General features: G+C 37.9%; 1 protein-coding gene across 2 annotated transcripts in view; it reads left to right on the forward strand.

The window, feature by feature from the left end:
* The window catches only part of BRAF (B-Raf proto-oncogene, serine/threonine kinase), a 153044-nt gene extending 140270 nt beyond the window's left edge, over positions 1–12774 (forward strand). For both annotated transcript variants that reach the window (XM_043965648.1, XM_043965649.1), the window contains 2 exons: positions 4247–4400; positions 12618–12774. In XM_043965648.1, coding sequence (XP_043821583.1) covers positions 4247–4400; positions 12618–12640 — 177 coding nt within the window. In that variant the 3' untranslated portion in view covers positions 12641–12774. The remainder of the gene's footprint in view (positions 1–4246; positions 4401–12617) is intronic.
* Positions 12775–23989: the final 11215 nt, after the last annotated feature.

A 23989-nucleotide genomic window follows, 5' to 3' on the forward strand; every position in this document is an offset into this window, starting at 1 on the left:
AAAATATATTCATCAAATTCAAACTGGCCAACTCTCTGATTAGTGAAGGTAAAGCTAGAAAAGGGGTACTTAGGTTGTTTAAAAGATCCATTTGAAATTTAAAACAGCTGATACTTGGCAGTCCTTTCCGATTTAAGGGGACAGGGAGGGGAAATCTTACCCAATCAGAAGATCAGAAGACGAACTTTCGGTTTTCCTCTTCGTGGTCAGCCAAACTGTAATTTAAGATTCTAAATGTGGGTTCTAATCTGTTCCCCCAGTTTTGGGGGAAACTGACTAAAATCACTGATAAAATGAGTTTAAATTTTTAAGGGTTTATCGAAAGGTAGAAAGAGAAGATTGAGAACAGAATTCCAACAGCCTAGCATTCCTATCTTTCCTCAAATTTCCTGTGAAGTTCTCTGCTGACACCACCACCACCACCATAAAGTCAGGAACCCAAAAGAGACAGACCTCTCCTAGCAGCCCTCCTTCCTGTCCCCTCCCAGAAAATGGGAGGCTCCTCAAGTTGATTGGCTGGTAGCCTTGGTGGACAGTACCCATGCACAAACATTACTTCCAGACGCCAAGGAAAAGCCGCATGGCCTTGCCCTCTGAGGCATTCTCCTCATGGCAGAGCTTTCCTATAGTAAGTCTCTGGTAGGTGGCGTCATTCCAATCATTACAGCCTTTTAATAATATAGATTCTATCCTCTTAAATGGCATTTCTGCCCATTGAGAGAGAAAAGGAAAGCAGCTGACCAATAGGAGTCTCCTTTTTTAAAAATTGTAATTTATACTCTCCCTTGCTTTTTGCAGTCAGTCAGTTGGTCAGCAAATGTTTATTTAGCACTTACACTTACCAGGCACTATGCTAAATTCTGGGAATGCAAAAAATGACAAAAACATAATCCCTGACTTCAGAGAACGCATTGTCTTAATGAAGAAGACAGCAAGCAAATAACTATGTACATGACTGCTGTACATATACAGTATAAACAAAAGGTCATCTCAGAAGGAAGACAGTGGTAGCTGAAGGCACCTAGAAAGGCCTCATTGCAGAAGATGAGCTGTGAGCAAGCCAAGGAATTAAGGCAGTAAAGATGAGAAGGAGCATTCCACACATGGGGGGGGTGCAGCCAATGGAAATGTGGTCAGGTGGTCCACAAAAAACACAAAACACTTGAGTGTGAAGATAGAGTAACAGCAAGAAGTCTGTGAAGGGGAGTAAACTATAGGGAAACTGGAAAGCTATGCAGGAGTTTAAAAAACAAATACGGGATTTTATATTTTATCCTAGAGGTAATAGGGAATCACTAGAGTTGGGTGGAGTGGGGCAAGGCAGAACAGTCAGACCTGCACCTGAGGAAGATCACTTTAGCAGCTAACTGGAAGAGGGACCATAGTGAGGAGAGACACCAACCAGAAAACTCTTTCTGCAGTCAGTCAGCAAGCATTTATTTAGCACCTACTATGTGCCAGTCACTGGGCTAAGCACTAAGGGTACAAAAAAAAAGGCAAAAAACAGACCATACTTTCAAGGAGCTCAGTGTAATGGAGGAGACAACATGCAAACACCTCTGTGCAAACAAGTCCAGGCATGAGGTGATGTGGGACTACATTGGAGATCAGCTCTATGAGTGTAAAGATGTTGTAAAGGTAGAAAGAACAAGGCTTGGCAACAGATTGGCCATGTGGGGTGAGTTCAAATGAGGCATGAGATGACACAGAGTTTCAGAGCCCCGAGTGATTAGGAAAAAGATGGTGCCCTCAGTAGTAATAGAGAAGATGGGAAGAGAGCTGAGTTTCAGGGAGAGGAGGGGAGATGATGAATTTTGTTTCAGGCATGTTATGTTTGAAATGGCTATGGGACATCTAGTTCAAGATATCCAGAAGGCAAATGATGCTAGAGTTCGTGTGTGTGTGTGTGTGTGTGTGTGTGTGTGTGTGTGTGTGTGTGTGTGTGTGTACTAGAGAGACAGGCACGTATTGGGTGGATGGATGGATGGGAGGGAAGTATATGCATATGTGTATATATTTATTAAGTTTATAATAGCCAAAGTGAAAGGTCACTGCTAAACAATTTGGCTGACATCCTGTGCTATATGCTTCTTCATATACTAAGGCATATAATTTATGTTTATCAATTTACATTCAATAAGCAAGCATCTATTTAAAAGCTTATTATGGGGGCAGCTAGGTGGCGCAGTGGATAGAGAACCGGCCCTGGATTCAGGAGGACCTGAGTTCAAATCCGGCCTCAGAGCCTTGACACTTACTAGCTGTGTGACCCTGGGCAAGTCACTTAACCCCAATTGCCTCACTAAAAAAAACAAAAACAAAAAAACAAAAAAAAGCTTATTATGTGCAAGGTGTTTAAATTAAGCCCTGGGAGGGCAGCTAGGTGGCATAGTGGATAGAGCACCGGCCCTGGAGTCAGGAGGACTTGAGTTCAAATCCGGCCTCAGACACTTGACACTTACTAGCTGTGTGACCTTGGGCAAGTCACTTAACCCTCATTGTCCAACCAAAAAAGAAATACACAGAAGAAAACCAAAAGTTCAGAAGGGAAGACAAAAAGGGATTTTGTTACTGTGCTGTTCAATTTAATATGCACTTCAAAAAAGCTCATGAGTTCACATACTATCATTCTCTCATCATTCTTGGTACTTTGAAATATTTGGTGATTAAATTTGCAGTTAAAAAGACAAAGTATTTTACATACTTCCTTATCTTCTTAAGTAGATTTTGCTAAGCATAATTTAATCCACTGTCATCATTAGACTTAGCTAAGTCAGGAAGCTGGAGTCAGAAAGACCTGGGTTCAGATTTGCCCTCAGACACTAGTGGGGTATCCTTGGGTAAGTCACTTATCCCATGTCTGCCTCAGTTTCTTCATTTGTAAAATGGGGATAATAACATCTGCCTCACAGTGTTGTTGTGAGGATAAAAGGAGATAATACATTTAGCACACTGCCTGGCATATATATATATATATATATATATAAATGCTTGTCCCCTTCCCTTCATTATAAACATCAGCTTCTGTATTGTGCTATAGTATTGTAAGAGTCTGACTGAGGTGTAGTATAGAGCTCTTTGCCCCTATATTAAGTATTCCTGTGTTGCTGGCTGGCTTTTGGGGTAGGTTTCTGTATCTTCTCTTCTCTCCTATTATTTGTTGTTTATGTCTCATTGCTGTTACTGTGCCTCCTCTAGTAGATTCCTCCCTTCTCCCTGCCCCCTTCCCCTTCTAAATGACTTCTTTTTCATTGGCTGTGGGCTAGGAGACCCAATAATTAAGCTTCTTAAAATTGTGTGTAAAGTAAGAACCAGTTGATTCTAAATGACTAAACTTTTTGGACTTTGCACTGTAAACTTTAGAAGATTCTTTTTAGCTAGCTGAAGATTGTGTTACCTTTGGGGTTCCTCCTCTGTTGTGCATGGTGGAGGTGGCTGAAAGTTTGACTGGTACAAAGAGTGCACTGAACTTGGATTAAGCAAGACTCAACTCACTTCTCACTGCCGACACTTACTAGCTGTGTGACTAGACAAATTACTTCACATGTCTGAGACTCGTTGATCAGCAAAATAGGCCTGGGGTTACTGTGGATAGAGTACTGGTACCACAGTGTCTGAATCATAGGATTATTAAGAGGATCAAATAAAGTCATGTATTTAAAATACTATGTAAATAGGGGCAGCTAGGTGGCGCAGTGGGTAAAGCACCGGCCCTGGATTCAGGAGTACCTGAATTCAAATCTGGCCTCAGACACTTGACGCTTACTAGCTGTGTGACCCTGGGCAAGTCACTTAACCCCCATTGCCCTGCCCCCCCCCAAAAAAATACTATGTAAATGTCAGTTATTATTACTTTTAATTATGCAGGGAATCTACCACCACTAAATTTCTTTATAGTGTTATTTCCTTATGATTCTATACAACATAAACATTTCTAAATTCTGCTAATCCCCTTTGGCAAACTTGTTGACCAGTTCTCCGTTCAATTTAAATATTTGCAAGTGGGGAGGCAGGGAAGAGGAAAGATAAGGAAAAATGGCACTTTCTCAAATTATTTTAAAGAAATTAAAGTTTTTAAAAGAATAGAGGGGGAAAATTACAGCAACTTTTAGAAATTGCTACTTAAATTGATTCACTTATTCCTAGAAGAATTCTGTGTTCCTTGTTAAATGTTATGTTGCTTGACAGTGCCTTTAGAGATTTCCAGTATGGAAAGTTTTTAGTCCTTACTTGCTTGTTGTTTCAGATTCTTGCCTCCATTGAACTTCTGGCCCGATCATTGCCAAAAATTCACCGCAGTGCATCTGAACCCTCATTGAACCGGGCCGGCTTCCAAACAGAGGATTTTAGTCTCTACGCGTGTGCTTCTCCAAAAACGCCTATCCAGGCAGGGGGATATGGTGCGTTTCCTGTTCACTGAAAAAAATGGTGGGAAAGGGAGGTATACAGTACAGGACACACAAAAGTCAGATGGACTTACATAGTTTGAGTTTGTTGAACTCAATGGAATTTTTTTTAAAGGTGCGCCAAAGAACCGATTCATTTTTTTTTTAAATGGGAATCGGTTCCCTGGTGTGTTGGATTTGTCAACATGAAAAACATTTTTAACACACATAAGAACTTAACAAAGATTGTAATGAAATAACCTGATAACTTGTATCCAATTTTCCAAAGACTTTATCTTGTCCTGAGTTTGTTTTAGTTTACAAATGTGCTCAATCTGAATGTTGTTTTTGTGTAGTGAATATTTCTTAGACAGCTTTTATTAGCCATAAGATAATGTCCATTATGAACTGAAGTTAACAGTACATCTGTTGGTTTGAAACTGAAAGACATTCCCATAGTTACCTTGTTGTAATTGAACCAAACTGAGTTCATGCAAATTGGGAAGACACTGGGATTGAATAGTCTTATTTTTATACTCTATGTCAAATCTCTATCAAAGTTTCTTTTTATTATAACAAGGAAAGCTCTGGATTGCCTTTACTTCCCTAAGTAGTAGAAGTAACTGCTTTCTACAAATAATAGGGATGGCAAACAAAGTCATTGACCAAAGGCGCTCCTATAATGTATGTACAGGGGAATATTGACAAATATATTGGGAAATGAATTTCTTTATTTTATAAGTAAAATGTTTTAATTGGGGTTTTCCACAGAAGATATATTAATATACATAGGGGGAGGGAAAGGAAGGCACAAGGCAGGAAGAGGATGCACAGGAGTCCTATCTCTTTTTCTATGAAATATATTTGTTTATATTATTAAATTTCTTTATATAGAGACAATGTCTATGCTTATATGAAGAAGTTCAACTCAGTTGTAAATTCACCTCAGAAGAAACCCTCACAGATTGTGAGGACTTTTAGAGTTTTTTCCTTAGAAATTTTTTTTTTTAAGAAATTAGATACTTTATTTTTTCAAATTACACTCCTGGAATGACACATATTTGAAGATGACCTTGTGATCATGTCCAGTGTAACTCTTTTCCTTGTTCATCTATCTTCTCATATACCTTGCAGGAGTTTTTAAATTAAGTTCTTTATTCCAAAAGAATTTTCTTACCATGAGGGCTGTTCTATTTATGATGTTCCAGGGTGAGGGAGTACTTGCTACCTGCTAATAAAGTTTGGTGATGATGCTCCTTTTTTAATATGGAAAATGTCTTTAATTTGGAAGTCAGTACTTTTTTTTTTTTTTACTGGAATTCAGAGAGAATTAAAGGTGGAAAAGACAGTATGGATATAGTCTTATCAAAATAAATTACCATAACTACTTCAGGGCTAGCACGAGAACCAGAGCCAATCTGTTATCTTAAGTATGTTGTCACTCTTTAAATTTAGATCTGATGGTTTTGAAATCCAACCAATAACAAAACTGAAATAAATAAATAAATAAATAAATAGATAGATAGATAGATAAATAGATAAATAGAAATCCAACCAATAGCTGAAAATTAAGGATGACAATCTAAACATAAGTGCCATCTTCCGTCCTTCACAATTCAGTGTAAGAGCTGAAAAAGACTTCAAAATGATGCCATTTCTTGTAGTTTTTCAATTGCACAAGAAAAACATGCAAACACTTTCTAAGTCATACCAGTTACCTTTATAGGAATGTCAGATTCCATTGGTATAACTTACTCATTGAAAATTCGTGTTTGCCCTTTGGCTACCTACTGTTTTAGATCCAAATGAATATTGTAGCAAAAACATTGTGTTTAGAAATCTGTCTGTGAAAACTGATTTAGAAAAGAGAACTAAAAATAAATGAAAAGAAAAAGACTTTCTCACATGCACTTTCCATCAAGCAATAAAATGCCAAAGAAGTTCTAAACCCTCCAGTGAGATTAAAGATATTCCAAATTTTTCCCAGTATTTGCTAGCTAGGGTTTCATTCATTTGTACAGGCTATTATCATAACAAATGCTTACATAACGCTTTTTACAAAATGGCATCAGTCTGGAACACTCAAAAGCAGGGGGAGACAGTTGTCATCGAGTTCTGTCCCTATTCCTGTTGGTGCTCTTTCTTTACAGCTTCCTACCCCCTTTCTTTCACTTTTTTCTTAGCTTACTCCCTTTTCTTTTCCTTCTTCCTTTCTTCTTCCCTTTGTCTAGTGTTTTGTACCAGTGAACACAGCTTAGCTCCTCTTGGTGTTCCAAGATAAAGGATTGCTGACTTCTTCTCTAATTCTTGGTAGAACTTTAGAGTGGGCCTTGAGAAGTCCCAGGAGCACTTCACACTTATCTCTTCCCTTCCCTTCTCATTTAGGTAGGCTGAAAGCTTAATTAGTGGAAGTCATGTTGGCTTGTATTAACACTGAAAATGTGAAAACATGTTTCAATGCTTTGGAGGAGGAGGGAGAGTAAAGATGACAAAAGAAGGATCATTCTATGGAACTGATTTCCTGAATCAGACAGTTGCTTTCTTCAAACTTTGAGACTGATATGTTCCTTTCTCCAAAGCAGAAGGTTTTATTACCTATAGATTTAATCCATATGTATACTGATATGTTTATCTCAATACACCATACATTTAGAGGTGTCCTGTATGTGTGTTACATACATACAACATGTCTCATCTCTGTTATCGAGGTTGTGTCCACTTCATCACTGACATTTTTTCATTCTTCTCTGTCTGCTCTTTTCCCCATTATCTCAGACACCCTGAATCCTTCCATGATGGAGAACTGATTTCACTTCCAATTCAGGAAAATAACTTCTTTTCTCAAATTCACATTTCTAAAAGTTTTTTTCCAGTTGATAATGTGTAATTAGTCTTTTTAGTTATTTATAATGAATAGAATTTTTTAAATTAAGAAAATATTGTAACTTCTTTTCAGGGGATAATGTCATTTAAAAATGAGTAGTGATTAAAGGAGCTCATTTAAAACAGTGCCTATTTAAATTCCATGAGATTTCAATGACATGCCTAAAAACAAAACCTAGATGAAGTCTTTGAGTAGCATATATTTTGAACTTCCATATGTATGGGGACTGCCTTATTGGATTATTTTATCTGTTATGGTCTTAGAATTGTAGGACTAATTGGTAATATATTATATTCCAATTATTCAATGTTTCAATAGTACTTCTCATTTTGAAAGATTTCATCATTTTGACATGGCTCTTTCTCAGAGAGCCTCTTAAAAAAAACCTGATGTAGTGATGGCCAAAATTCCCCTAAGCACCTCCAGAAATCGCTTGAAGGATTACTGCCAGTTAATTCAGGATCTTTCTTCCTCATAATTTAAAATGTAATGCATAAAATGAAACCATTACATTTAGAATCAATGGGTCCAAAGGTATTCTATTATTTATGAACAGTGGGATGTTTCTCAACACATTTTCTTGGTTAACTCTTAAACAAAACTATATAATATAATTGATAACTGCCTATGAAGTTCATCCCTGAAACATTGCTTAATATTTGAGTTGAGGGGGGCAGCTAGGTGGTGCAGTGGATAGAGCACCAGCCCCGAATTCAGGAGGACCCGAGTTCAAATCCAGCCTCAGACACTTAACACTTACTAGCTGTGTGACCCTGGGCAAGTCACTTAACCCCAATTGCCTCACCAAAAAAAAAATAAAATAAATATTTGAGTTGAATTGTAAAGGAAAATATTTGTTAATTCCCAGTAAGCAAACAAAGATGAATTTAAAAACCTAAGGATATTTAAAAACTCTTACTCTTCCAGACAGTCTTATAAGGTCTTTGTATATATCTTAGACAACAGGAGCCTTGCCCTCTCCACCAAAAATAAAAAAAAAAAAAACCAGAGTATTTAAAAGTGCCCTTTTCCCAACCCCTAAGTAAAATGAAATTTGAGAAAGTCATTTTCAAAGGTGTTAGAAGGCGGGAGGAGTTGAATCTTCTCTCTTCTCTTCCTGTTATTGGTAATATAAGATCAACATTATATTGATCTTATATAAGATCAGTTCAAAATGAAATATTTAAGTCCCTGGTGTTTTAATTTTTAAAAAAACCAGAGTCTGAATAAGCCATAGAGATTGGCCAGAATTCCTAGGAATATATTGATTGGCACAGCTAGGTGGCGCAGTAAATAAAGCACTGGCCCTGGATTAAGGAGGACCTGAGTTCAAATTCGGCCTCAGACACTTGACACCTGGGCAAGTCACTTAATCTTCATTGCCCCACCCAAAAAAAATGAAAAAGGAATATGTTTGTTTTTCAAATTTAGCTAAGCTAACTTAGCCCAGATATTCTTGATTCTTTTCCTGCTTGAATTGGCATTGTCATGTTGAAAAGCAATATGATAAGCATTCCAGGTATACAGGTTAGAAGGAAATAATAATATTTTAAATAAATAATAAATATTTATTGAATTGATTTTAGTAGCTGCTCCATGGCTAATTGCTCCATGTCATCCATATAGAGCCTGGAACCTAACAGATGATAGTATGGTTTTCTTCTCTCTTTCCCCTGGCCAGCGGTTTACTTCCTAACTCTGGTTTGTTTTGTTGAATTTTTTTGGGGGGGGGGTGGTGTAAAATCTGATCCTGTAAAATTATTAGAAACTATGAATTTACTTTAAAAAAAACTTAATAGCAATTAAGATGCATTCAAGTTTATGATTATCTTATATTTATTTGATTTCATAATCTAAGTGTTGCCCAAAAATAGAACTAGTTCTTTTACTTTGTGGTCATATGACAAAAAAAATTTTTTTAAACCTTTGTTTCAAAAAAAATTTTGAAGATGTGTTTGTTTGGGATTTGTTTAGGATTAAAGAGTTGGCTGGTTTTTTTTTTCAGCAAAATTCAAAGTGTAAGAAATATTAATTGTAATAGAATTGTAATGGTGCTTATGTCCTTTTCTAAACAAGATGATAAAGTAAAGGTTAGCTTAGGAATAATGATTTTATACATATAAGTCACTTAGTGGAATAATTATTAACTCTCAGAATGTTATGCTTGAAAAAATGTTACCTTTAATAACATAAGCAAATCTTTTAAATTTACATATTTAGAGGAATAGAGTAAAATGGTCAAAATAATAGTAATACTGTGCTGTCGTCCAAAATTATTTTCAGACTAAAAATATTGGAAGTGAAATGTGATAATACCATCTGTGGCAGTGTAATGGTTGCCTTCACCCTGTCTCCTTTGATGTTCCTGCTCTAGAGGTAGCAATTGCTGAAGACTTGGTAGATTGGCCAGGTTTTCAGTAGCCCCCCATCGCCACACTCTTTTTAATTTTTTGTACTTTTGCTGTCATTTGAACTTGCCTCATTTCACTTATGCTTTCCTGAACGAACTCTTCCCTGAGATGAGATAATAACTATAAAGTTAAAGAATTTTGAAATAGCCAGTCCTCAGCATAATAATTTTGAATAGCATAGTCCTCAATCATCTGCTGGCATAGGTGGTTAGTTATCAGATGTCAACTGGTTTCCATACATGGAAATTAGTAGATTATACTTTTTAATTGCTAAAGCCAGTAGCTTTTTCTCAGTTCTCACCCTTCTTGACTTTTTGTGACAGTTGACTACCCCCATTCAGTCCAGAAACTCTCTCCTTCCTTCAATTTCTATGACATTGTACTCATCTGGTTTTCCTTCTACTTGTCTGATTGTGTCTTCTTAGTCTCCTTTGATGGGTCATGTAGATGTTGTAGTGGAGAGCACATTGGACTCGGAGTTAGGAAAGCTTAGTTTGAATCCTGCCTCAGACACCTGTTATCTGTGCAACCCATAGAAAGTCACTTAACTTGTCTCAGCCTCAGTTTCCTCATCTGTACAAATAGAGGTATTAGTAGCACTTATCTCTCAGGGTAATTGTGAGGATCAAATGAGATAACATCTGTAACGTGTTTTCAGACCTTTAAAAGTGCTTCATCAATGCCAGTTTTCATTCCTTCTACCACCTGAATAAGGGTTTCTGTCCCTCAGGTTTATACCCTCAGTCCTTCTCTCTCAGCAAATCTAATTATGACCTCCATGAAGATGAATCCCAAATCTGTGTATACAATCTCAGTCTATTTCCTAAGCTCTAGTCTTCTCCAGCTGCCTATTAGACATTTCTAACCGATGCTCCAGTGGCACTTTAAACTCCTATTCAAAACTGAAATCATCTCTTCCCCTAAACATGCACTCCTGCCAACCTCCAGTTTTGTTGATGGCATCACTATCTTCCCTTTCCTTTAACAACCTCCAGCTGCCTGATCCCAGGCACTGTCAGTTGTGCCTCTGTAATATCTCTCACATCCTTCTCCACCTCCCTCCTCACCTCTCCGCTCTCTCTCCCTTTTATGCCTCCTCTAATCTGCCTTTCACACATCCAACAAAATAGTCTTCCCAAGGCATAGGTCTGATCATGCTCTCCCTCTGCTCAAAAACCCTCAATGGCTACCCCTTGCCTATAAGATAAAATACAAGACCGCTCCTAATCTGGTTCCAACCCTTCCTACCATTCTCCTACATTCTCTATTCCATCAAGACTAAACTATTAATTGTTCCCCAGTATCACCTTTCTCATTTCTGCCTCTGCCCATATTCAGGTCATCCTCCATGCCTAGAAATGTATTTCTTCCTCTGTTCTTCCTGTTTAAGTCATTTTCTTCCTTCAGTTCCAAGAGGCTTGGGTGCCACTTCCTCTAAGAAGCCTTTCCTTCCAAAAAGAGTTGCTTTCCTCAAATTTTTCTAATGTGCCTTATTTGTCTCCATTGTATTCTGTCTTATGTCACTGATTAGTATTCCCCTTATTAAACTGTAAGTAGCTTTAAGGCAAATTCTGCTCTTTTTCATCTTTGTGTCCCAAGAAATTAATACAGTGATTTGCACATAGTAAGAGCTTAATAAATATTTGGTGGATTGAGTTATTGATTTATAACTGCTGATGATTCTATCCCAAACTATTTAAGTGTGTTCATATAATTGATTATTACTGTCCTCATTGCAGACCCTAGTACAACAAAACTATTTTTGTCCAACTGAGCAAAGTGTTACTATTATCAGATATTAGCAATTCCCAGAGATTGTTATAATCTACAGAATAGGAGAAGCTAGCCCCCTCTAGTTGATTGAGAGGAGCCAAGGACAGGATGATGAATACAAGATGATAGCTTAGGAGTACAAAATCTATTAAGCTTGTGTAGTATCATTTCTTAGACTGCATATGTGATTTAGTTCATGAATTCCTTGCATTAAGAGTTTATTTTGGGGGCAGCTAGGTGGCGCAGTGGATAAAGCACCGGCCCTGGATTCAGGAGGACCTGAGTTCAAATGCAGCCTCAGACACTTGACACTAGCTATGTGACCCTGGACAAGTCACTTAACCTTCATCGCGCCACCCAAAAAAGAGAGAGAGAGTTTATTTTAGGGCAGCTATGTGATGCAGTGGATAAAACACCGGCCCTGGATTCAGGAGGACCTGAGTTAAAATCTGGCCTCAGACACTTGACACTTACTAGCTGTGTGACCCTGGGCAGGTCACTTAACCCTCATTCTCTCCCCCCCCCCAAAAAAAAAAGAGTTTATTTTAGAAATGTGGAAAGAGTGCTTAGCTGAGAATCAGACGGCCTGGGTTGAGATCCTAGGGTTGTCATGGTGTGACCATGAGTTCACCATTTAACCTTTCTACCTATATTTAAATTCCTCTTTTTATACATTGATAATTCTTCTCCTGTCCTACATCATAGGGATGTGATAATAAAATGAAATAAGTGAAAATAAGTACATTCAGTTCTTAGAGGTGTTTTATTTATTAGCCTAATTACTATTATAATATCATCCCTTCATTATTTGCATCTATTAGCGATTCCATTACTAAGGGTACCTGAAATTGTAGACCTATCCATCATGACACAAAAAAAAAGTGCAGCCGAGCAAATTATCCTCCAGTTTTCAACTATTTGTTCTTATTTTTCCCCTTCATCAGTGTGAATTGAGAGTGGGTTTTACTATTGCATATATTCGTGGTATGAATTAGATGCTGTATCATAATGAATATGATCTGCTTTTAGTTTTAAATGAACCATGCTACTACTTCATATCTATGTAGTGCTACCCTAGCCTGCTTTCAAGTGAGATTACTTCTCTTTGTCTCCGGGCTATTTCAGACCACTTTTGTAAAATTAGCTCTTGTTCTCCCTCTACAGGAGAATTTGCCGCCTTCAAGTAGCCACACCATCATGGCAGCATCTACTCTTATTATTTCTTAAGTCTTGTGTTCCTACAGTTTCTTAACATCAAAACTCAGTTCTGTTCCTCAAAACCTTTTTTAAAGATACAGAAATTTCAGTGCATAAGCTAGAGTGGAACAGAATGAAACTTCCCCTCCAACAAAAGAGGGAAGACTATTTTAGGAACCAGAACTCTGTGCTGCCAGTGTTTCTTCTTCAACACAGACACCACGTGCACTAACCACGCCTGCCCACTCCCTGAAGGAGAGAGGAGAGACCGTGCATTCTGACCTTTGGGGGTTCAGGCAGGATGGGAAGGAACTGCTGCTACGGCTTGGGAGATTGGCTATGGAAAGTCTGCAGATCAACTTTTCTCCTTCTAACCACCTGGCCAATAAATGGCAGATCATCTGATGGGGCAATTCCGATCACAAGAATCATTCCTTTTTCTGTTCTGGAATTTTGTGGTGGGGTTTTTTCTTCCTTTTCCTGGTGTACCTTCTGAGAGCTGGAACAAAAATGCAGTGTAGCCCTTTCGGTGTTATGTGTGTCCAATATTCATCCATATTTTCAAATTTATTACCCTAAAAGATCATTTTTATTGGGAAGGGGTACAGGAACACTGTGCAGCTGGGTCAGGAGAAAAAGGGAATACAGCATATTTTTTCCAGGTCTTCTCTGGTATCTCTTCTTTCATTTTCTTTCCAAACTTTTGTGTGTGGCTCATTGAGGGTGCCTTCTAAGCAGGCTGGAATGTGTTCACACACACTGGGTATTTCTCATTGGTCCAGCAACCAAGAAACGTTTGTTTGTTGTTTAATATACCAGGTCCTCAGTGTAATTCCATTGAGACAGTACAATAAATTTATTTTTAAGATCAGTCAATCATCAAATATTTGAGTGCCTATTGTGTGCAAGGCACAAGATACCACTGTGGTATCTAAATGCAACTGATAAAAATTATTTGATAAAGAATGATTGGTAATTGGTTTTATAAATTGAAAATTAAGGTACATATTTAACAGAGTACCTTCCAATGTGGATTGTTAAATAATGGAAAATAATTCTCAGGTTGAATTGAGTCATAATAAAATATAATACCCTCCCCTAAATTAGAAATTCTGAAATTGGTATCTGGGGTATGGAATGACTTTTAAGAAGGAAAAAAGGGTTGAGGATTTTTATCACCGTATATGTCCTTTAATAAGTTTGTATACATATGGGGAAATTTGTCATAATGACACAGATTTACATCATTTTTAATAATGGTTCTGGCTGGATCCACACTAATATCTTGTTTCATTTCTTCCCACTTACTCTCTTTTGCTATGCCCAGTTTTCTCCTTTATCTAGTTTGCAACCTAAAATAAAAATGGTGGTGTGTGCATTCATTTTCCTTCTTCCTTTCTTCTCAAGCCTGGTCTTCAAAAGGTTGGTAACTTTGGAACTAAGTTTCTCAGGGAGCGTATAGAGTCACAAATGAAGATGAGAGGAATTGCTGGAGGTTGTTTTGATGTGCTCAGTTTGCAGAATTTTGATGCTAGACATCAGTTCTTTGTTAGAGCTTGATGCCGATTAGGTTAGAGAGATCATTACCCTATCCGTATAAAGGAGAAATGTTACCCACTCAGAGCATTTTTTATTCTTTTACTGAAGGTGAACACTAATCATGATACTAAAGAAAGTGATTGTGTATTAATGATCAGGTTAAAATCCTCCCTGATGATGAGAACAGAATCATTCACTTGGGTGTAGGAAAGAAAATTAGTTGTGCGGTAGGCTTAGCCAGCAAAACACAAGAGGCCAAGGACCTGTGTGAAATGGGGCAGAGCCTAAAAAAAATCAGGGAACAAGAAAATAATACTTTCATTTCAAAGTATGGCTTATTGCACTGCTCCTGTACTCCTAGCTACTTAAGCTCACTGCCATCTGATGCATTTTTCTTTAAATGTTTCTAAATATAGGATAGCCAGCTAGAAGTTTTATGGAACGGTCAAAATTTGCCACTAGCAAAGTAGGTAAAACTCCAAATGATCAGGAATGAGTAATCAATTTAAAATGAAATGTATTCTTCATTATTCCTACACATATGAACAAAGATAGGTGATATATAAGTGGCTGAGACTGAGAATGATTCTAATTGGCATGTTTCTTGTTTGTGTGGTGTATCCTCTGTTCTTCAAATGTTGTGTTGGCTTCGTTTTTTTTTATTTTTAATAGATAAGCTTATCCCCACAGATGCTGTATATGGTTGTTGTCCTCTTAGATTATCAGACAGTTTCTTTCCCAGGGTGGAAGTGAGCAACAGTAAGTTTATTCAGTGCCCCTGAAATAAATAGAACCTGTTGGAGTCATGCTGAATCAAGGACTACCTCAGCAAATAAATATAGGGAAAGGAGCTGCTATGGGGAAGAAGCTTAGAAGGTCATGTTTGAGATTGTACACATTTCTGAAATGCTGCTTCTTACCTCCCCTCCATTGGGTCGCCATCTTATTTGAAAAGAAAAGGCGAACTTGACTTGTATAGGCTGGCTTTAAAATGAAGAGGAGTCCAGAGTCTAAACTCAGGGTATTGTCTAGTGATTACAGGTCACTTTTTAAAATCCCCTTTTCACACCCTTTTTTTTTCTTTTCTTTTTTTTTTTTAACACAGCCATTCTTTTTCTACTTCTTTCACTAAACCTTAAAAAAGGTTTCCTTTGCTTTTCTTTTGCTTTATTATTTGATGTTTCGGACTCTAAATAGACTAGAACCTTTTAAGTTCCTAAGAAAAATACAAGGAAACTGTCCTTGTTGGTGCAAAGCACTTTATGAATAATGCAATGTAATATGCACATTATGTGGCTGCTTTATTAATGATCTTTTAAGGTTGTGATTTTACTGCCTTATTAGTTTGCTTTTCTTGTGGTGGCTGCAGTGCCTTCATTTTATTTTTGGTAATGATAGGTGAATAAAAGTTGCAAACTTGAACAACTGGGAACAACTGCAAAGGATTCATTTTTAGGTTCGATGTTCTGATTCATTGATTCTTCAGTATCCTGAACATTTACCATGGAAATAATATTTATCAGGAGATTGATGTCATGAGGCTTTATGAAAAAAAAGGGGGGGGAGGAAAAGCCCAAAGTGATCATCTGGACTGCATCCCATTATGTAAGGGACCTGGATATGGAACTAACTGGTAGGCAAATTAGCTGTCAAATACCGGTTCTTAAAAATTCTATTATTGCTTTTATCAGGAAGCTATCAGCAAATGTGAGTGTGACGTAGAGCACAGGAACTCATAGCAGTGATATGTTTTACATTTATATTGAGATTTTGGAAGAAAGCTTTAAAAATGATACAGCAGTCTCAGTAGTGTGCTCTTCCCCAAACCCTGGAAATACTCCCCCAGTTCCATCTGGGCACCCACAAGTAGGACCCAGCACTGTCCTTTTACACATTTCCAAAAACTACTGTTGGAGGGTCCCTTTGCAGATCTCATTCTGTTTCCATTTGTATATTTTCATCTCAGTGCTTGATGCTAAGAGGATATCCTACAGATGGATAAAATGAATAAAAGAGAGCATCTCTAGTTTGGAATCTGTTGATATTCTCAATAAAATCATTGATGTTTTCATTAAGATGATGCCCCTACTCTTGTAAAGCAAGGAGAAGTTGTTTTAAATATACCAGGCTAGGACTCGCATGAATACACTGAAGATTTCAGTTTAATGTGAAGGTTTCTATCCCAAAGGGCAGATAGTAGTCCACACTTTAGCACTAGCTGCTGAAAAGATGTGAATGTCAGTCGTTGGAAATGGGGCAGGACTGTCACCAAGGAAGGCCTAGTCTGCTTGGGTGCTGCCCTTGGATGCTCTTACTCTTAGCATTTTTCAGCATCTACTGTGTGACAGGCACTATGCTAATCAGCTCTTTATAGATATTACCAAATAGATGATGCAGCATTACTTCAGTAACACTGATTTGATTTTAGGAAGATGTCTGGCTAGCAGCACATATTCTATGTTAGCTTCACTTAGGTGTCTCTGAACTGTCACATGTGCACAGAAAAAAATTAAATCTTTATCAGATATTTCACTAGCTTGTTACCTAGGCACGCCCACTGAGCAGTAAGAGCAGACTTTACAAATATTTTGGAAAACATCCTTAGTTACCATTTTAGCAGCTAGCAAGTCAGCACCTTGAGAATGACAAATGGGCACAAATGTACGGCAGTGGAAGACTTTTTTAAAACTAGCTAGAAATTCTAAAGGGACAAAGGCAAACAATCCAATGACAAATAATGTGCTCCTTGATGTTTAATGAAAACCTCCATTCAAGGTCCTAAGATGACACTGTGCATGTGGGCTCAAGTAGTTACCTTTACAATTTGCCAAATGATCTCACTGTGCCTTTGTGATGCAATAAAAGCTAAAATATAGCAGAGATTAGACAGTCTTTCATGAGAGCAATGACTTTGTTTTGAATTGCTATTCTTTGTTATTTGGATAAAGCAGCAAAGACATCATATCCCTATTCCCCTCAAAAAAAAAAAATAGCATCTTCTTTAGATTTTGTAACCTAAACCAGAGGTTAAAATGAGAGAGCCCACTAATGGATTTTTGCATACAAAAAAAAAAAGAGTTGGGTTTTTAAATTTTTTAAATAGAGCTATTAAATTCAAAGTAGAATTGTGGCATTTTTGGAGAAATTATTTCTATTCCCTTTCCTTCAGCCACTAAAGCATGAATGTTTTGCACACTAGAAATGTTGGGTGGATATTTGAGGAGAAATGAAATTAGTTAAGATTCTCTATATTTGGTGACCATATGTGTATATGAACTTTTTGCAGATAGTCTTTGTAAAAAATGAAAAATTAAAATATGGGACAGCATTTTAACAACTGTTTCTAGCCTACTGCTGCAGTTGGTAGAATATCCCACCCAGTGTCTAAATTTTATTAAGCCACCTAGTCTATACCAAAGCTTCTTAAACTGTGGGTCCCAACCCTCTATGGGGTTGCATAACTGAATATGGAGGTGGCAAAAAATTTGTTAACAATAAAAGGTTATATATACCTATTTTATATACCTATATACCCAGGGTCAATGTAAAGATTTCTCGGGCAAAAAGGGGTTGCAAGTGGAAAAAGTTTAAGAAGCCCTGGTCTATAGCACCAGTAGTGGAGCTCCCTCTTGGGATTCAGCCTCCTTTGGACTTTTCAAACTAGATAGGACTGTGTTACTAACACTGTTTGTATAATCTGTGAGAGCCAGATGGAAAGGGACTTTCCTATATGGGCAAAAGATCCTGCTTTTCCCAGAAGAACGTTGGCAATATATTGAAAAAGCAGTGGCCTTTGACAAGTGAATAAGATTGGGCAACATGGTTGAGCTTCTTATATCTTTCTTCCCCTCTCTGCCCAAACTGTTCTTCACTTCTCCTGCCCCCCCCCCAAAATCTACAACATACTACTTAGTTATTGAGTTCTTCATTAGAACCTTCTCAACACATGTTATATATAATAGTAGCCTCCTGATTTTAGCAGCAATGGTATATACCTTGACTAAAGTATAATGGCCTGTCCATTGTGTTCATTTTCCATTTCTAGCTTCGGTAGAATTTTAAATACTGGTGTAGTTTGTGATGTAGCAGCACCTAAGAAGGTCATCTTTATTCTTTTCCTCTTCAGATGTATATCCCTAACAGATTCTAGCCCACGCATGCACAGGTGTGCACCACATGTGCGCACACACACAATTTTGGCAGAGACAAATTTAGTCCAGAATTATATCAGTTATAGTAAAAAGCAATAACAGTTCCTATAAAGCATATTGAAAGTAAGCAGGACAGAGGTTTAGTTTTCAGTTAGTTCTTAAATCAGGATTGCAGTGATTTTTCAATTGAGGGTAGTTACATCTTTGAAATAGTTCCCACCTCAGAAAAGACATGATTAAAGCAGAGCCTTTTTCAAAATGCACAACTGTTACAATGGTCCATTTAGGTCTGCTTTTTGTATTGTTTTTAATTGTTGGTTAAATAAAATGGTTTGTGGGTTTGTTTTTTTGTGTTTTGGTTTTTTTTAAACTCTTTGGTCAAACCAGTTGTGCCTGTAGATACATCCAAGTGTGTTTCTTTCTTTCTTCCTTTCTTTCTTTCTTTTTGTGATGTTGGGTGTGATCTTTTTGTTTTATGTGTGTTTTCTTTTAAAGAAATAACTTTTTGTAGAAATACTCTTTGCCAATAAAGAATGAAATATTTGTATCACTGTCAAGAGAGAGATTTGTTCCAACCATCTATCTGATCCCCTTGGCAGGCTATACACCTTGTCTGGTCCCTATTACCTGTCTAACCTGTTTCAACTTTAGTTTAAGTGAATCAGGCATGAAATTTGCATCTGAAATAGAAGAAAACAAAGCAAAAGAGTCTTTTTTTATTGAGGGTGGGGTAAAGTTAGGTTTGAGGGTGTTTTGACTAATCTATGTTGCATTTGTATATGTTAAACCCTGGTTGAATACTCTGTGTGTGTGTGTGTGTGTGTGTGTGTGTGTGTGTGTGTGTGTGTGTGTGTGTGTGTGTGTGTGTGTGTGTGAGAGTGAATGACACTTAGGAGGAATTTCAGGATAGCTTAAGCAGTGAAACTCAGTCTGGGCACAAATGTATGGAAAATGGACCAAACGTGGGTGGTGAGTCTTTAGGGGGAATGGGGAGGGAATAGTTACAGATATAGGGGAGAAGGTGATGAGGGTGGGAAATAAATTATAATTATCAGAAATAAAATGTAAGAGTGCAATAAATGTGCTTTTTATTCAAAGCTGTGAAGTTTTTTTTTTAAATCCTACAAAACACATCATTTCTTCCTAATCCTTTTGTGTGCTCCTTACCTGATTGAAACCAGCTATTTAAATTTAAGCCTTTTTGTTATTGTTCATTTTTAACAAATGTCCAACCTACATGTCTTATTATTTTCATGTTCTATCATTAGTTTATATAATTGTACATATATATGGTATGTTTTTACATTATTTGAAAACGTTATTAGATCCTCGGTGTATCCCAGTGTTCTACCATGTAATATGACCTGATGGTCAGATTTAGTCTCCATTAACACCATCTCCATCTGAAGGATTCAATCTCAGTGATGTGTGTATGTGATGATTTCATGTGTCAGTTTGCACACCTTGTCCTTCCTCTCTTTGCCTCCTTCTCCTCAAAGTCCCCCCCCCCCTCCTTCCAACTGAGCTGATTCTCATAGAAGGATACAAGTGATCTTTTTCCCCATATGGGGAATTCAGTTCCACTGTTCTGTTGACATATTTCCCTTTGTGTGTTACATTCAGTAGTTTAACTAAAAAGATAGTTGTGGTTACTGTATGGTTTCAACAGAGTACAAAGGAAATCCTCCTTTGTTCTTCCTTTATCATATATATCCTGGATTGAGAACAGCTCCAATAGAGAGAAGAAAGGGAAAGTCTTCATTTACATGACCTCTTCCCCGCCCCCCCCCCCCCATTGCTCTAAATTATGTAAGCCTTCCTCTCCACTGTGTTACTGCCAGCACCTGGAGAGGGTCCCATAGAGTTTATGGTAAAAGGCAGTGAAAAGTTTGGGTCTTTTCATAATTGTTCCTAGGTATCTATATCTGCTTTTGCAGAAGTTATGAATATTTTTATTTAACTTTTTTCAAGTCATAAAAAACTCAGATTGGTGACATTTCCCTCCTATCCTCTTGTCCACAGAGTGATTGCTTGTTCAGATTACTTTTCTTTGATTCCCATTCCCTTTCCTTATATCTGAGTCCCCTTTCCTACTCAGGTCCCTTCATTTGTACTTTGGAGTTTTTTCTCATGTAAATTTGTACAATGGGAAATATTGTTCAGTTGGCTAGAGAGCATGGAGATTTTAAACAACAAAACAACTGAAATTCAGATTGAGGAAAATTATTTCTGTGTAAAGTTATTTAAAGAACTCTGTATTATATAAAAGGCAAAAAGTTCTATGTACTTGATGTGAATATGAGAATACTGCTATAATAAAGATTGACTGCATGGAGAAGTCTTTGTCAAGGTCATTCTTATGAGTGTTGTCATTCAGTAACAGCAAATCTGTAAATTGTCCTGTGTGTTTTCCAGTAGCTTTAATGAGCAAGATTCTAACCCTGACAGCTAAGGAATTTTGATCATTATTTCATACATGATATTAACTGCTGCCTGATTTCTATGGGTTTTTTTTTCCAAAAATAAATTTACCAGGTTAATTACTTGGTATGTTGTGCACAGGATGATAATGTTATTGGTGATGTAATATTTTCTAAGAGGCTATGCTGTATTTTGAACCAGTTGCAATTTTGCGACTTAGATGTATCCTTCATGTAAAGTGGCTACTCTTAAAATCGCCTACTTTGTCTCCAGAAGTACACCCTGTGATTATGTTTTTAAATAATGATAATAACACATGACATGTAGTGCATACTCTGTGCCAGGCACTTTATTGTTTTCCAAATATTATCTTCTTTGTGAAAAGTGGTGCTGTTGTGGAAATTGATTCATTCATTTTTCAGGAAGGCAGAATACTGGTAATGAAACTTTTATCTATGGTCTAAGTTTCTAAGAGAACAACCATTTTTAACTGAATATACCAAGTCACACCTAATATATATAAATGACCAGTTTTACTATTGCCTGTTAAATATGCCTAACTAATGCATAATGTACAGGTACAACTACGTTTATGAAAAAATTTTGAACAATCATTTAGGCAGCAGTACATTGCTGGGGCTAGTCATTTCTAAATAGAAATATTTGGCAGGGACAGTATATTATACAAGTTCATGGAATGACCTTTCTTCCTTAAGAACAGTCAGTGCCAAATGATAGGTAAACCACAATGATAACAGCTGGCACTCTTATGTAATCTATGTAATCTCATAACAACCCTATGGACTGGACTACATGTTATGCAGCTGAGGGATCTGAAGTTCAAAGAGGTTTCAGTGACTTGCCTATAGACAAACCAATGATTATCAAGTCTTCCTGGCTACAAATGTAGAACTATTTTTGTAATTGTGTTTACAGCATCTATCTACATACATACACACATATATATACACACACGCACACACACACTTTTTTAAAAATAGACCAGGAATAAAGTACATCACTATGTCCCCTAATGGAGCTGGGTATCTTTGCCAGGCCTGACTAACAAGGCCCCTTCCTCTGGCTTTTAGGATACTACAGTACCTGAAGGAGTAAATGATAGTGGTAAAGGGGGCAGCTAGGTGGCACAGTGGATAGAGCACCAGCCCTGGAGTCAGGAGGACCTGAGTTCAAATCCAGCCTCAGACACTTGACACTAACTAGGTGTGTGACCCTGGGCAAGTCACTTGAAGGAAGAGGATTGATTTTTCAAGGACTAGATTCAGATTTCCTGTAGTGTAAAGAAAGTAGGAGTCGTGGGATCATAGATTTATAGCCAGAAGGCACCCTTACAGGTCATCCCAATTGTGAGAACCACCCAGGTTAAGTGATTTTTCTCATGGTCACCCAGCAAGTAGCAGGACATTTGAACCCAGATCAACTACCTCCCATTCTTCTGCTTCTACAGACTGTTCTCAGATCATATTGGTTCAGAGCTACCCCTACCTGAAGGGGTTCAGGGCGTATAGAGGATGTCCCAAAAGTCTTGGTGCCATTTTAGGCTTTAATAGCTTAAAGGTATAATATTTCATTAATAATCCATTAAAACTTAAAGAGGCACCGAGACCTTTGAGAAATCCTTGTTTCTCCCATCTTTCATATATTTATTGGTTTCCTTTCATCCATCCTTCATACATACATACATTCTTTGCTACCATTCCCTCCAAATGTGTTTGTGTTCCAACCCCACTACCCAACTAGAAAGCTAGGAAACTTACTCCTGTCAGTGATATCCCTTGGCTGACCTATCTAGGGAGTTTTCTGTTCTTATATATTCTTTTTTGTGTTTTTTTGGTGAGGCAATTGGGGTCAAGTGACTTGCCCAGGGTCACACAACTAGTAAGTGTCAAGTGTCTGAGGCCAAATTTGAACTCAGATACTCCTGACTCCAGGGCCAGTGCTCTATCCACTACACCACCTAGCTGCCCCTTGTTCTTAGATATTCTTAGAAATAAATTTACTCATTGCCACCACAAACATGGACCTTGATCATCCCCAGTGACATTGTGAACACTTGCACTACCTCTCTATTCATCCACTAATGGCTTCCTTTACCTATAAAACTCCACCCCTTTGTACCTCCTCATTTGTAGTTCTAAATCCTGTAATCCTGCAAATGTACAGGTAACTGTGGAGGAGTAGAAAAGATATTTGGCTGTACTTCCCTTTGGGGTGTATTAGTGTTCTGGGCCCACTATGTTCTTATTTGAGTCTGTATGGGTGTCTGTCTCATACCAAGTATATGTACCATGGTTTGACACAGATCCTGGGTGGGCATCATTGACCATCTTGAGATGTCCATGTGCTGTTACATGTAGTGCCTGGAGAGACATAAGCTCTCCAGCATCCAAAGGAAACCCTCAGGGCAGCTAGGTGGCGCAGTGGATAAAGCTCTGGCCCTGGATTCAGGAGTACCTGAGTTCAAATCCAGCCTCAGACACTTGACACTTACTAGCTGTGTGACCCTGGGCAAGTCACTTAACCCCCATTGCCCTGCAAAAACAAAACAAAAACAAAACAAAGGAAACCCTCCCCATCATCACAGGACCCTGGAAGGTTGGAATCCCAAGCAATAGTTTGAAATGAGAGTAAAGAAGGTGATAGCAGCAGAAAGCATCTGGGTGATGTGAGTTGAGAAGAGGAAGCTCTCAGCAAATGGCCTATTTTTTTCAGATTTTTAAAATAGACAACAGGGTTCTTGGCTGAGGGTGAAGGGAAGGGGGGCAATGGAAGGTTTGGGGAGGGCTGGGGGGATTTGGAAGAACCACTGTGATGAGTGGCATAGAGAGTTAATTAAGGAGGTGTAAAAGGAGCCCTTGCAGCAACATGGGGCTAAGTGAGGTCACGTAACAATGAATTTGTACAGGACCTGGTCAATGTGGTTTTGTGATTTTTCTCCAGCTTTGTTCAGCACGCGTGAAGGAGAGACAGTGAATGTATCGGGTGTTCTGAGGCTACATCTTGGCAGGGCAAATTGGACAATACGATACAGGGGCAGGAGACTCGAGAGGTCAGTGTAGGGTTCCCACCCTACCAAGAAGTTTCTTTCAATCTCCTCTGATGCTTCCCCCCACCCCCCAGCTATTCTTTTGCCTCCATTTCCCTTATACTACACGGATACGTTGTGTTTCCCCAAATAGACAATAAGTATTTTGAGGTCAGAGACCA

This window comes from Dromiciops gliroides, chromosome 5, assembly GCF_019393635.1.
Source record: "Dromiciops gliroides isolate mDroGli1 chromosome 5, mDroGli1.pri, whole genome shotgun sequence".
NCBI lineage: Eukaryota > Metazoa > Chordata > Mammalia > Microbiotheria > Microbiotheriidae > Dromiciops > Dromiciops gliroides.